Source organism: Lactuca sativa, chromosome 7 (genome assembly GCF_002870075.4).
Source record: "Lactuca sativa cultivar Salinas chromosome 7, Lsat_Salinas_v11, whole genome shotgun sequence".
Taxonomy (NCBI): domain Eukaryota; kingdom Viridiplantae; phylum Streptophyta; class Magnoliopsida; order Asterales; family Asteraceae; genus Lactuca; species Lactuca sativa.
Window position 1 is genome coordinate 72,162,414 of NC_056629.2, and position 13,139 is coordinate 72,175,552.

General features: G+C 35.9%; 1 protein-coding gene across 1 annotated transcript; it reads right to left on the reverse strand.

The window, feature by feature from the left end:
- Window positions 1–5,371: 5,371 nt before the first annotated feature.
- Window positions 5,372–11,616, reverse strand: LOC111881669 (formin-like protein 18). The gene is made up of 17 exons (XM_052765158.1): window positions 11,212–11,616; window positions 10,354–11,054; window positions 10,044–10,265; window positions 8,720–9,960; window positions 8,503–8,623; window positions 8,357–8,428; window positions 8,168–8,266; window positions 7,746–7,868; window positions 7,619–7,669; window positions 7,151–7,232; window positions 6,987–7,081; window positions 6,829–6,900; window positions 6,630–6,746; window positions 6,479–6,547; window positions 6,325–6,391; window positions 5,795–6,225; window positions 5,372–5,718 (listed from the first exon to the last, which is right to left on the reverse strand). Exons 1-16 carry the CDS (start codon window positions 11,282–11,284, stop codon window positions 5,903–5,905), a joined length of 3,528 nt encoding a protein of 1,175 aa, XP_052621118.1. The 5' UTR covers window positions 11,285–11,616; the 3' UTR covers window positions 5,372–5,718; window positions 5,795–5,902.
- Between the last annotated feature and the right edge of the window lie 1,523 nt (window positions 11,617–13,139).

Sequence of the window (13,139 nt, forward strand, 5' to 3'; positions counted from 1 at the left end):
GTCCAGATGTTACACTTTAGGTTGGTTTTGGTGCTAGAATCGTTTCTGGAAAGGATGGATTTTGGACCTTATGGAATAAGTGTTTATTTGTTAAGTTCTTACATTATCAAGCCTTTTTGGGACCTTTGGATGGTCCTAATGGAAAAGTTAGAAACTTTATCCTTCAAGATCACATTTTGGACCAGATCTGAGCTTTGGGGTTCTTGGAATCGAAAAAAAAACTTAATGCATTAAGCTGTTGAAACCTTGGCAACCACAGTGTGGTCCTAGTTTACCATGGCATGGTGGATGGGATTTTTCCAACTATTTGATAGTATGTGAGCCACGGCGTGGCCAAGGAAGGCAACGACGTGGTAGTCAGCTGGAGTCAACATTGACTATTGACTTTGACCGTTGACCTTGAGGTTGACTTTTAACTTATGGGTTTTACTCAACTATTAATGTCCTAACAAGTAGATTAAGGTTTTGCCTTGTGTGATTATCTAGGTGGCGTTTAGCACCTGTTGTGAGATTTCGAGGGCGTAGTGACTTTTGAGCTGCTTTGTGAGGTGAGTTTCCTCATAATACTTGCGGGTTGAAGGCACCAATTCTGGCCCATTAGATTATGTTAAAGTATGCTACCTATCTTTGTGACTCTTGCATGTGTTGTATGTGATTGTCCCGATGTCGGGTGGGGCTCGATGCCAAGCGGTCCTGATGAATGTATCGGGTGGGGCCCGATGCTTGTATGTATGCATGATATGTATGGTATAAGGTATTTTGGGGAACTCACTAAGCTTTGTGCTTATGGTTTTCACTTTATGTTTCAGGTACTTTCGGTTTGAAGGGAAGAGCTCAGGATGATCTCATCGCACACACACCATGATTTTTCTGCTTTATTGACTCTGATGTATTTTGGATAATTATTGATACACTATCACTTTCTTATGGGTTTGATTATCACGTTTGGTTGATGTTTATGTAATATAAAAACAAAATTTTTGGTTATGGGTTTTTGGGACGTTAGCCTTAAAAGTATATACCAAATATACATTTAAAGGAGAAGAACCTAAGAGCCTTTAATCTAGCACCAAATTGCAAGACAAAAAAGGATAAGGCAGAGGCTAGAAAAAACCATGAAATTTGCTCAAAAAAGAAGAGAAAAAGATTGGTAAAAACTCACTAGTTTTTGGTTACATAGTATCATTTATATACCAACATAGGAGTACCAAAGCCCCATACTTTTATATAGTTAGATGCATGGACCAAAATGACAAATATGATGGAACAAAATAATCATAACACACCACCTTCCTTACCTCTTACAAACCATGACTAAGTGTAGCACCCGGTTCCTGGTATGTAAATCTTATTTGATGTATTTCCTTTCTTTTAGCCTTGGACTCGGCGAGTCATAGGTCCGACTCGCCGAGTGGATGCGGGACCCGGGACGCGTTTAAGTTGTCGACTCGACGAGTCCATATCTTAGACTCGGCGAGTCACAGCTATTGGATGAAACCCTAAGTTTCAGGGGTTTGCACCCTATTTAAGCAACTTATCTGCCCCAGGCCAGCCCCCATTCTCTCCCCAGAGCTCCCCAACCCTCGTTTGTGCTTGTTCTTTGAAGATTGAAGTTTTGTTGTGTGCTTTTGAAGGCTTTGAAGGAGGAAGGAAGTAGATCCAGAAGAAAGGAAGCCATCCAGGCCATTATTGTGTTCTTCCAGCAGTTCCTTTGAGGTATAACCCGTTTTCCCCATGATTCTATGCTTAGTACTTCATTTGGGTCTTTCTTGGTCAAATCCCCAAGTTTGTATGTGCATTATATGTCGTAATAAGATGTTTGGCCTTTGGATCTAGGCAAGATTGAGCTCCAGGAGCTCAGATCTGTTAGCTATTTGGCCCCATGTTGCTTGTTAGCCCTAGATCTACCCTTTTGAGACATTTTGAGCCCTAAAATCCATATTGGTGAATATCCACACGTAAATTTGGAAACTTTACGTGTGATTCGTGTCCTAGAAGTCCAGATCTATGATTGGCATGGACTGGAATCGAGCAAATCGGTATATTTTAGGAGTGCATGGCAACGACTCGACGAGTCGTTCATGTGACTCGGCGAGTCTGCTCGCGAGTCTTCGAGTTTGTCCCCTTTTCGTAGTGTCGAGTAAGCGGTGAGTCACAGGGTGCGACTCAGTGAGTCGGAAGCTTAACCCATCTATGGAGGTACTCGGCGAGTCAATGCCCTGACTCGGCGAGTTCAAGGCAATCTCCTTAGATCAAGAACAGACTCGACGAGTTGTTCATACAACTCGGCGAGTCTTAGCATGAGTGTTCTTCAGATGAAGATGAACTCGACGAGTTGTTCATACAACTCGGCGAGTCTTAGCATGAGTGTTCTTCGGATGAAGATGAACTCAACGAGTTGTTCATACAACTCGGCGAGTAGGATGAAGGACTTGAATATTGGTCATGAAGACGAACCCGTCGAGTCGTCGCCTAACTCGACGGGTAGGATCGGGATTCAGGACAGTCGCTTGAGTAGGGACTCGGCGAGTTGGGAGGCCAACTCGGCGAGTCGGGTCAACTGAAAGTTGACTCTGACTTTGACTTAGGGCTAGGTCAGGGGTAAAATGGTCATTTTTACCCAAAAGTCAGTGAGCAAGGTGTTGATTGAATATATTGTGGGAATTGCAGCCGGAGGGTTTCCGGAGCAGCAGCAGCAGCAGTAGTAGGTGATCAGTTCCCACACAGACCAGCAGCTATTTCGAGGTGAGTTTCCTTTCCAGTAGGAACGGGTCTAAGGCACCAAGGCCGACCCGTGTAGACGAGACGCTAGTACTAGAGTGTGGGCCGAGCCCGTATCTCTGTTGTAGTTAAGTACGATATATGCGTTAATATGATAGAGTTGCTTATACTTGTTGTCTGTGTGATACTTGTATATTATGGGTTAGCGGTTGAGTGTGGGCAGGGCCCGTATCTCTCCGAGGATTGGAGTGTGGGCTAGGCCCGTATCTCCTAGATGGCGAAGTGTGGGCAGGGCCCGTATCTTCACAAGTGTGGGCGAGGCCCATATCTCCCGGCTAGCGAAGTGTGGGCAGAGCCCGTATCTTCCTGAGTGTGGGCAAGGCCCGTAACTCATAGCTGAACATTGGTTGATTATGTGTATGCATGGTATGGGGTATTATGGGGGAACTCACTAAGCTTTGTGCTTACAGTTTTCAGTTTTGGTTTCAGGTACCTCCTCAGCTAGGGGAAAGGAGCTGGCGCGGTAGCAGCATGTCACACACACACACACTCTCCGGTTTCCGCATTACGAGTTTCTCTGGGATCGATACTCTGATATTCTGATTAGTTGTATGTCTTGGTTTTCAGACACGGTTCATTTTATGTTATGGTTGTTCAAACGGTGTTTTTAGTTATTAATATTTTTACAATGAAACGTTTTTAAACAAAAAATTTTGGATGTGAAAATTGGGTCGTTACACTAAAAGAAGGGAAAATGATAATGTTTTGTGTTTTGCTCTTTCTAGTAACTAACTAGTTATACGCTAACTAAACGGTTAAATACATTCCTTATGTATATAACTAGTTTTTTTTTTTAATTGCCTAAGAATAATAATTCTCAATATGTAGGTAAATATTATTTTCAAAAAATAATATTTTTCCAAGTAAATACAAGTGTTTATTATATTTACTAATAATCAAACTATCATAATAAATAATCAATTACTAGTAACTTGCTATAAGGTGTGACCCTATAGAATCATATGTCATTAACAATATCATTCTATAATGACTTTTAGACATACTAGATCTTTTAGAACCTACCAAACACCCCTATTGCGGTACCAACCCATTATTCCCATCCCGCACTCGACATCGTGTAATTTAATTCATATTCTTGGAATTTCGTTACTTAGTAAGTGTAATTTCATTATATTCTTGGAATTCATCAAAATTAATAAATCACCATGAAAAAGGCTCTCTTTATCCCTACCCTCTTCTTACTTAACCATACCCTTAATGATTACCTTAATGATTAATATTTATTTATTTTCTTTAAATAACTATTATCATTATACAATAATTACATATAACTAATTATTAGCATTAATTTTATTCCCATTAAAACTATAATCACTATGTTTTTTCTATAGATTACTTTTTTTTAAATCTTATTATATATTATTGGTTTTTATTTATTTAATTAATTAATTTTTGTTTCTATGATTTAAATTTTTTTTAATCTTTTTGATGTGGGCTAATGTCATAAAAACCCTCAAGTTTTCAGAGTTTTATCGGTTTTGCCCAAAGTTGAATTTTGTGTCCGTTTTTACCCTAACATTTTCCAAAAAATGTTCGGTTTTACCCTTTTACCGGTGATAACAGGTTACCATTATATTAACTTCGCAAAAAGTTGAATATTATGTCTGTTTTTTACTTTATAAAATATTTTATGTTTAAATATTAATATTAAATTTTTATTTTTAATAAATTCGTATAATGCACGGTATTACACTAGTATACGAATAAAAAAAGTCCTTTTAGGCATTGATTATTCATAAATAAAATATGATTGTTATAAAAGATACATCATACACCAACCAAAAAAGGTAAATATTTTTCCATACATGGGCCAAAAAAACTGAAGAGAAATAGTTAAAATATAACATGAAGACAAATATACTTCTAAAAAATAACTTGGATAGTAACTTTTAATTGCGGTTACTATATTCAATTTATTATTATTATTATTATTGGCTAGCTTTTTGGTTCTTGGAAATAGCACTATAAACTGAAACTAACAATTTTTATTTATTGGTTAAATTAATAAAAAAGCTGCAAAAAAGTAAATAATAGATCAATCTGTACCAATAAAGTAATGATTAAGGGCGTGCGTACATAAAATCAGGGGTACGCATAACAGTCCCCCATGAAAAATCCAAAGGCTAGTGATTGATTTTCGTGTATTCTGCAAATCGTCAAATGTTGATTGTAAGTTCAAATCACTAACCACTTTAAGGTGCAACAATTAACGAGATGATAGGAATAAGCCTTATCTAGTGTAGATCTGATGTATCATTGAACATAAACAACACGTTATAGGGTAGGAACATAAAGATTAGCCTTAAAGTTAGACCAAGTCTAAACAAAATATGTAATGATAGTTCTTGTAATAGTGAGATACGACATTATGTAATGCCCCTTCGTTATTTGATAACTTTGGACTTAGGATCTATAGGAAGATCAACCACCGACCTACTCCAAAAGACTTTACGACCTGTCGTCTTTTTATTAGAAGTACAAAGCAAATCTTCCCTACAAAGCTTTTTCAAGACATTGCTTTTATAAGGTTTGTTTGCATCACATTGTGAACCAAATTCGGATATTATAACATATTACTCAACTTTCAATATCAATAAAACATCATCCTAACACAAAATCCCGATGTGTTATACATGTCTAAGATTCATGTCGCAATGTTAACCTCATTCGCCCAATAAAATTGGGTCCAAATTGAAAAAAAAAAATGACTAAAATTGATATACACTAGAGGATGAACAAAACAAAATGTCTCTTCTCTTTATTAAGTAAAAATGCATCTATCTATGAGTGAAACACGCCCATCGTTACAGTGTATATAGCTTCTACGCTCGATGTCCAGGTTCTTAAATATTTACAAAACTGCCACCCAAGGGAAAAAAAACAAAACCTCTGTCCATTCATCTTTTCTGCATGAAACTTTAATGCAAATTCGTAAGTATACTTGTGTAACAAAACATGTGAATTTTGAAAAATCAACGGTTAAGAAGCTAACCATGGATGTAAAGTTAGTGGGCCCGGAAAGAGTGATACTCAAACTATGATACAACTTTACATGGATGTATAAAAAATTGAAGTAAAGTGGGAAAAATGGAGATGAATATTATTCGGTTTTAATAGGAGGGTTTTTTGTTTGTTCTGATTGGTCAATTTGTGAATCGATTACTTTTGAATTTTCATCACTTTGTTTGGATTTTTCATCATTTGGTTTTGTTGTTATTTCATCTGAGATTTTGGGATCACTTGGTTTGGATTTTTCATCATTTGGTTTTGGTGTAATTTCATCTGAGGTTTTGGAATCATTTGGTTTGGATTTTTCTTCTAAGGCTTCCTTTTCGGCCTTCTTCTTTTCTGCCTCTATTTGCTTGCAGTTTTCATCGTGGGCTTGATTGAATGTTCTCACAAAGTTCTTCAAAGTCGAAACAACTGAAATAGAAAATCGTTATATATATGTATATGTAGTGAAATTAATATATATATAAAAAGTAAGATTTTAAAAGTAAATTAGTGGTTAATTACAATTACCATGTTCATATGGACACCGAGCTGGATCCTCTCCAAAGTAAAGAATTAATGCGTCTACATTTTTACCCTACAAAACAAAATATAGTATTTATAATGATAAGAATGTGGAGGGCATTTACGTCTTTTACACAAACGAGAGAAATTTGAGACGTACCACTAAAGAGTAGAGAGAGGCCAAGGATCTTGCTTCACCTTCTGCTGTACAAAGAAACTCCTTCAATGCCTAAACAACGAAAACAACGTATGGAAGTTAGATTTTTTTTTTTAAGAAAAAAAAAAAGAATTATTAAAATAAATAGACTTACTTTGAGAAATTTTTCAGAGACAGGTCCATCATTTTCAGCCATTGACAATTCCTGGACAACTTTCTCAAGGCCTTTGCTAATAGCTTGCATTTCCTCTGCAAGATATTTTAATTGTACCTGAAAAATAATAAATTCTTAATTACATTTACACATGTTTTAAATTTCTATTTATTTGAATAAGATTAATTGTGATCACCACCTTTGATGCAGGTTCCAAACTGTCAAGATCCTTGGAGAAGTCAAGGAGTTCAGGTAGTTTGTCAACAAGCACCTACAGTTAATTAAAATTTTATTATCATATGCTTCCTATTTTAAAATTTTATTATTTTTATAAATAAAAAAAAAAGTTTTTAATACCTTACAAAGATAATGCATGAGTGTCATTCTTTTATTCCTTGCACGAGTATCCGTAAGCTTTAGAAGGCTATCCAATCTGAACCCAACAGCAGCACCTAAAATGGACACCAAATTAATCAAAGTCAAACTCAAAGTCAAAGTCAACTACAAATGAAAATATTGACCTCTTGCTGTGCCTTGGTTCAGGGCATTTCCAAGTTGTAGAATTGTTTGCATTACTCTCTTGAACTTACACGAACTTCTGACCTGATAAAAGTTTAATTAGATTAAATTGTTGTATATTTGAAAATGAAAAATCTACTGAAAAATCCTTATGTTAAGGCCTCATAATCGATTTACTCCTTATCTTTTTTTTAGTCAATTAAGTCCCCAAAACCGAAAACTATATTCATTTGGACCCTTTAACCCGGCCAACAAGTCATCCAACTTTTAAAAACTACACTTTTGGTCCAGATTTTAAATTTTGTTACAAACTTGGTCCAAAATTTACACTTTTAGCCTAGATTTCAAAATTTTGTTACAAATTCATCCTGAATTTAGTCTTTTTACATCTTTTTTTTTTCAAAATTTAGGATAAGGACTTTTCAGTAGATTTTCCTTTGTAGATTAATGAAAATAGGAAAATGACTTGCCTGTTCCACAGCTGTATTTACTGAGTTTAAGCTCTTTCTAAGATCTTTAGCCTAAAAAAAACACCTAGAGTATTAGTATTAATTACATCAAAATCCAGGATCTAAAAAAATAGAAAGAAAATATTACCTGTGATCCAAACTGTAACTTGAAGGAGAAAACTCTGAGCTTAGATTCTGTTCGTGGAACTTTCATTAGCTCCAAAAAGAACTGTTCACATTTTCCCAATTTATCCTTTTCTCCTTTGTAGTTCTGAGATTTAAAACATGTTAATCATACTATCAATATAAACTGTGGATAGATACTATACTAAAGTTGTTGTGGCAAGAATTAAATTCTCAAAATTTTGTTTAAAAGAATCAAGATTTAAAAAATCAAAGCATGATAAAAGTTTAGAGGAAGAAGATTCTCTAAAACAATGAGAATGGATGGAATATAATCAAAATTTTTTTTTGGTAGAATAATTATCCTAAAAAATTCTATTAACTCCTTAGAGCTAGTTAACTAAATAAATAAATAGAGAGCAGATGTATAATCAAATAATGTATTACCTTTAGCACTTCCATCTCTTCTTTTGTAGGACAAAACTTTATGAGGTTATCCACCTGATCAACATCCAATGCTGACTCATCTAGAGCAAGTACATAATCCTGCCATGTTTTTTCATAAATAAATTTTTTATTTTATTATGAATTATATAAATTAACATAAAAATATCTTAACAACTTTGGTCAGCTTACCATTAGTTCATGCAAAGGTATCTTCACCTTTGAAAGCATGATCTCACAGTTGTATGCTCGCCTATGATCAATCTGTAACAAGGTCAAAAGGGTCAAAATTATATAAAAAATAACTATGACAGATAGTATAGTAATTACTATATTACCAGTTGAACTTTTTCTGGTTTATTAGCTATTGGAGCAGATTTTGATTTTGCAGCATTCTTGTCAGGAGGAATTGCAGCTGAGAAAAGATTCTCAAGTTCTGATATATCAATCTCTGGTGTCCTAATTAGTAAATTAAGCATAAGAGTAATGAGAAAGAATATGAAGAAATTAAAGTTTAATAATTAATTAGTAGGAGTTAAAGAGAGAAAAACTTACTTAACAGCTTCACCAGATTTTTGTGTTTCAGCCCATAAGCTTCCTTGAACTGCTCTTGTGAGTTTTAACCAATGTAAAGGCTTCAGTTTCTTTAATTGTTGAGTTTTTGCCATTGTTTGTAATGAACCACGCCCCCTACCTAGAGGTGGTGGGGGAGCGGGAGCTCCGGATGCATTGGGTCCTCTTGGTGGTGGTGGTGGTGGTGCACCGCCTCCGTTAGCAGAAGGTGCTGGAGGAGGTGGTGGTGGTGGACCTGGACCACCTCCCTTTGCAAAAGGTGCTGGAGGAGGTGGTGGTGCATTTGAAGGAGCTGGTGGTGGTGGTGGAGGCGGCGCTGATGGTGTAGGAGGAGCTGGTGGAGGTGGTGGAGGCGGCGCTGATGGTGTAGGAGGAGCTGGTGGCGGAGGTGGTGGTGGTGCAGCGCTTGGAGGAGGTGGTGGTGGTGGTGGAGGTTGCGGTGGTGATGTAGAGGGTCCGGCTGTTGTTTCTGGCTTCTCTGTCATAGGTGCAGTTGGAGGAGGAGGAGGTGGTGGTGGTGGTGGTGGTGGAGAGGGCTCAGCTGGTGTTGTTGACTTATCTTTCACAGGTGATGCTGGTTTGGAAGAGGGTGGAGTTGTCAAAGTTGGAGAGCGTGGTGGTGGTGTAGAGGGTGCACCTGGTGTAGCCACCTTCTCTTGCTGAGGTGGAGTTGGCGGCGATGGTGGCGGTGAAGCTGGTGGTGCACGTGGTGATGATGTTGAAGAGAGAGATAAGTTTCCAGGAAGTCCAGCTCCAGTACCCTTTTCATTCATTGAAGATGGACTCTCTGTCTGTGGTGATGACGTGGCATGTGGTGGTTTATGTCCAGTGTCTCTGTTTTCTTTAAAAGGAGTTGAAGGAGCTACTGGAGAAGGTATGGATTGTGAAGTACTTCCAGTTTTTGTATCACTTTCCTTTAATGGAAAGCCAGGTGGCAGAATGGAGGGTGGGAATCCAGAAACTTGCATCTCATTTGTCGGAAGTAGAGTTGACTGTGAGTTGACTCGGTTAAGAGGATGTGATGATGAGGTTGGAAGTAGAGTTGACTGTGAGTTGACTCGATTAAATCCAGCATTATCATTTTTAGGAGCTAACCAATCTGCACTACTAAACATCTCTTGAACTTTAGCAAATGCTTCTATTGGGAGACCATCTTTCTCATCAAAAAAGAAAGAATCCATTGAAACTACAGGAGCTGAAGCATTCATCTCAGAGAAAAGAAACTGTGTGTATAAATTATAAAAATAAATACTTATAATCATATGTACTAATGGAGACTGGAATCGTTAAGTGTGAAGAAAAATACCTCAGCCTTGAAGTCATTAGGGAATTGGTACTTAGCATCCCAAGGTATGTCAATTTCATCACCAGTAAGGATTAAAATATTTGATCTGATGAATGATGTGTTGAACATAGCACGAAATATTATACTTTCATGCACCTTATCATCTTGTAAGCTTATACACTCCAGCACAATATCACCTTGAATGTGACAATCTATATCAATTATAACAAGTTCACATTCTGCCTGTGACAAATAGTAAAAGATCACTGAAGATATTATTCCAAAAACTGTCATATTTTTGTGTTAAACAGAAGAACAGTAGAAATCATACCTGTTTGTAATATCGAACAGTTCTACTGCTTCTTTGTGTTAAGAACAAAAGTTTGGTAGTTTTATCACCAGGCATGTAAGGATCTTGTCCAAAAATTCTGAATATAGGACAAAAACCACCATTTCCATCAACATCAGGAATCATTCTCATTATCACACAATCCAAACTGAGTGCTCTGTCTAATGGGGGCCATTCTGTTGCAACATTCCTCCTTGATACATACTGTAAGTACCTCAATTGAGAAGGTAAAGGATTCATTGATGAAAACAAGTGTAGAAGCTCAATAGGAGCTTGTTTATAAACCATGTCCAGGGTCTTGGATTCCCCTGAATAATGTTTTCTGTAAATCAAAAGTGCAGCCAACATGAAAGCCAAAACAGGCCAACCACCACGCTCACAGTGCATTAGAAGGACGTTTTGAAGGCCAAGTGAAAGCCAGCTTTCACATGATCTTAGAAAATGGTGGATTACTTCCATTTGGAGCAAAGGACAACCTTCATGGTGCCTAGGGTATTCCACTATTGTCATTTCATAATTTGATAAAGCAGAAGCAAGCTGGGATGTTGTATCTCCCTCGCGGAAATTAAAAACCAGGATTGAAGCATCGGGATAATGATCCTTGAGCTGAGTTACTACGTTTCCCATATAACCTTTGTAATTTTGTTTATCCCAAGCATCAGTAGTGAAACAGCAGTCAAAGACTGTAGATGAAACAGAGAATTTGTCAAAACAAGACGAGGTTTAGACCTTAGAGATGAAGATAATGTATCGTGCAACTGAAAACCTAAACCTATCATGTTAATTTTCCAACTACACATTTATGAATTCATAAACGGAGAAAACAGTTAGATGAATTACCATAGACTCTTTCAGAAATCTCGAGAAGTCCATCCGGCGGCTTTTTATAGACCAATTTCCGGAACATTGCCATTCGTATCAACCAATGATGTTTTTTGTTGTAAAAATCGTGATTGAAACCCTAGAAACGGCAATGTAGCCTCTCAATCCACAAAATCATGCGTGTATGTGTACGCATACACAAATATAATTCTCTCTGCGCGTTTGATTGCTGCATTTCGGTAAGAAGCTTAGAAGGATTAACGAGTTCTCTGTCCATAATCCATGGCGATTGATTTCACTCCGGAATTCTAATTAATCTGCTATGTGTGTTTTTGTGTGTGTGCGCGCCTGCGAGCGTTCTGTCGTATAAGAAAAAGGTGCTGAATGTTCTCAGATCAGCTTCGGGAGGAGAGTTGCCGTTGCTCTGACAATACAAACTGTTGCCCCTGAACTTACCATCTTCTTCAATTCTTGTCCTTCAACGTCTATTTTGTAATCTAGTCCTCAAACTTTGAGTATGGAACTAATGGCCCCTCTACTTTGAATCGGGTAGTGAAATCAGCCTGTTGGTATTAGAGCTGGCAAAAAGCGACCCAACCCACCAACCCAACGCAAAATTAGCGGGTTGGGTTTAGATTTTCAACCCGTTTAAGTTATACGGGTCAACCCGTCTAACCCATTTAATTAAATAGGTTGGGCTGGGTAAAAATTACCGACCTATTTTCAACCCGCCAACCCATATATATATATATATATATATATATATATATATATATATATATATATATATATATATATATATATATACATATATATATATATATATATATATATATATATATATATATATATATATATATAGGGGAGGGTTCAATTGAGAAAAAAAAAGATTGAGAATGGGGGAATAATTCTCAGCCAATCATTTATTTTTGCCGCAAAAGCCTCCAATGTACCGACGGAAATGGGAAACGAATGCATATGTGTTTTCCAACATAACATATTTCCTTAAACTATGCTAATCATTACCTTAATATATACAAAAACATAGTTTTTTTCGTTTTTTTTAAATTTTTATAAGCTATTTTTATCAAAAAATGATTTTAAATATACCAAAATTCATGATTTTTTATTCTCTACAAATAGACATTCATATTGACATAGTTTTAAGATAAAATAAAAAAAAAATTATATTTTCAGCTATCGTTATTCATAAATGAATAACAATGCATCAGGTTTTATTACAGTACATTCGTTATTCACTTATGAATAAAAAGTATGAGCTTTTTTTTACAATTTAAGTATCATTCATATATGAATATAACATATAATAAACATAGTATATTCATATTTTAATATTGGACGATGAATTCACTTGTGAATATTAACATAGTATATTCACTTGTGAATATTAGATGGTATTTTCACTTATGAGTATTAAATGATATTTCATATGTAAATATTACATAGTATTACATGGTATATCACATGTGAATATTACAGAGTATATTCACTTGTGAATATTAGATGATATATTCACTTATGAATATTACACAGTATATTCATATATGAATATTACAAGGTATATTCACTTATGAATATTGAAGGTATTTTGACAAATATATATAATTTTTATATGTTATTCACATATGAATAACATACAGACTTGCATATTTGTTTTGTGTTTTTAATAATCATATACTGATTCAGGTGAGAAAACATATTCATATGTGAATATAACGTGGTAATTTAGTTTATGCATTTCATCAAACAGTTGGAGTGCAAACAAGTTAACTATTTTAAAAATGTTAAAAACATCAAGTTATCAATTCCAAATCATCATATACTTCCGATTTCGACTTCAGATGCGACATCCTATCTTTGATCGATTTCTCAATTTGATTTTGATTTTCCGAAAATCCGATTGGGAGCCTGTGAGTACCGATTCT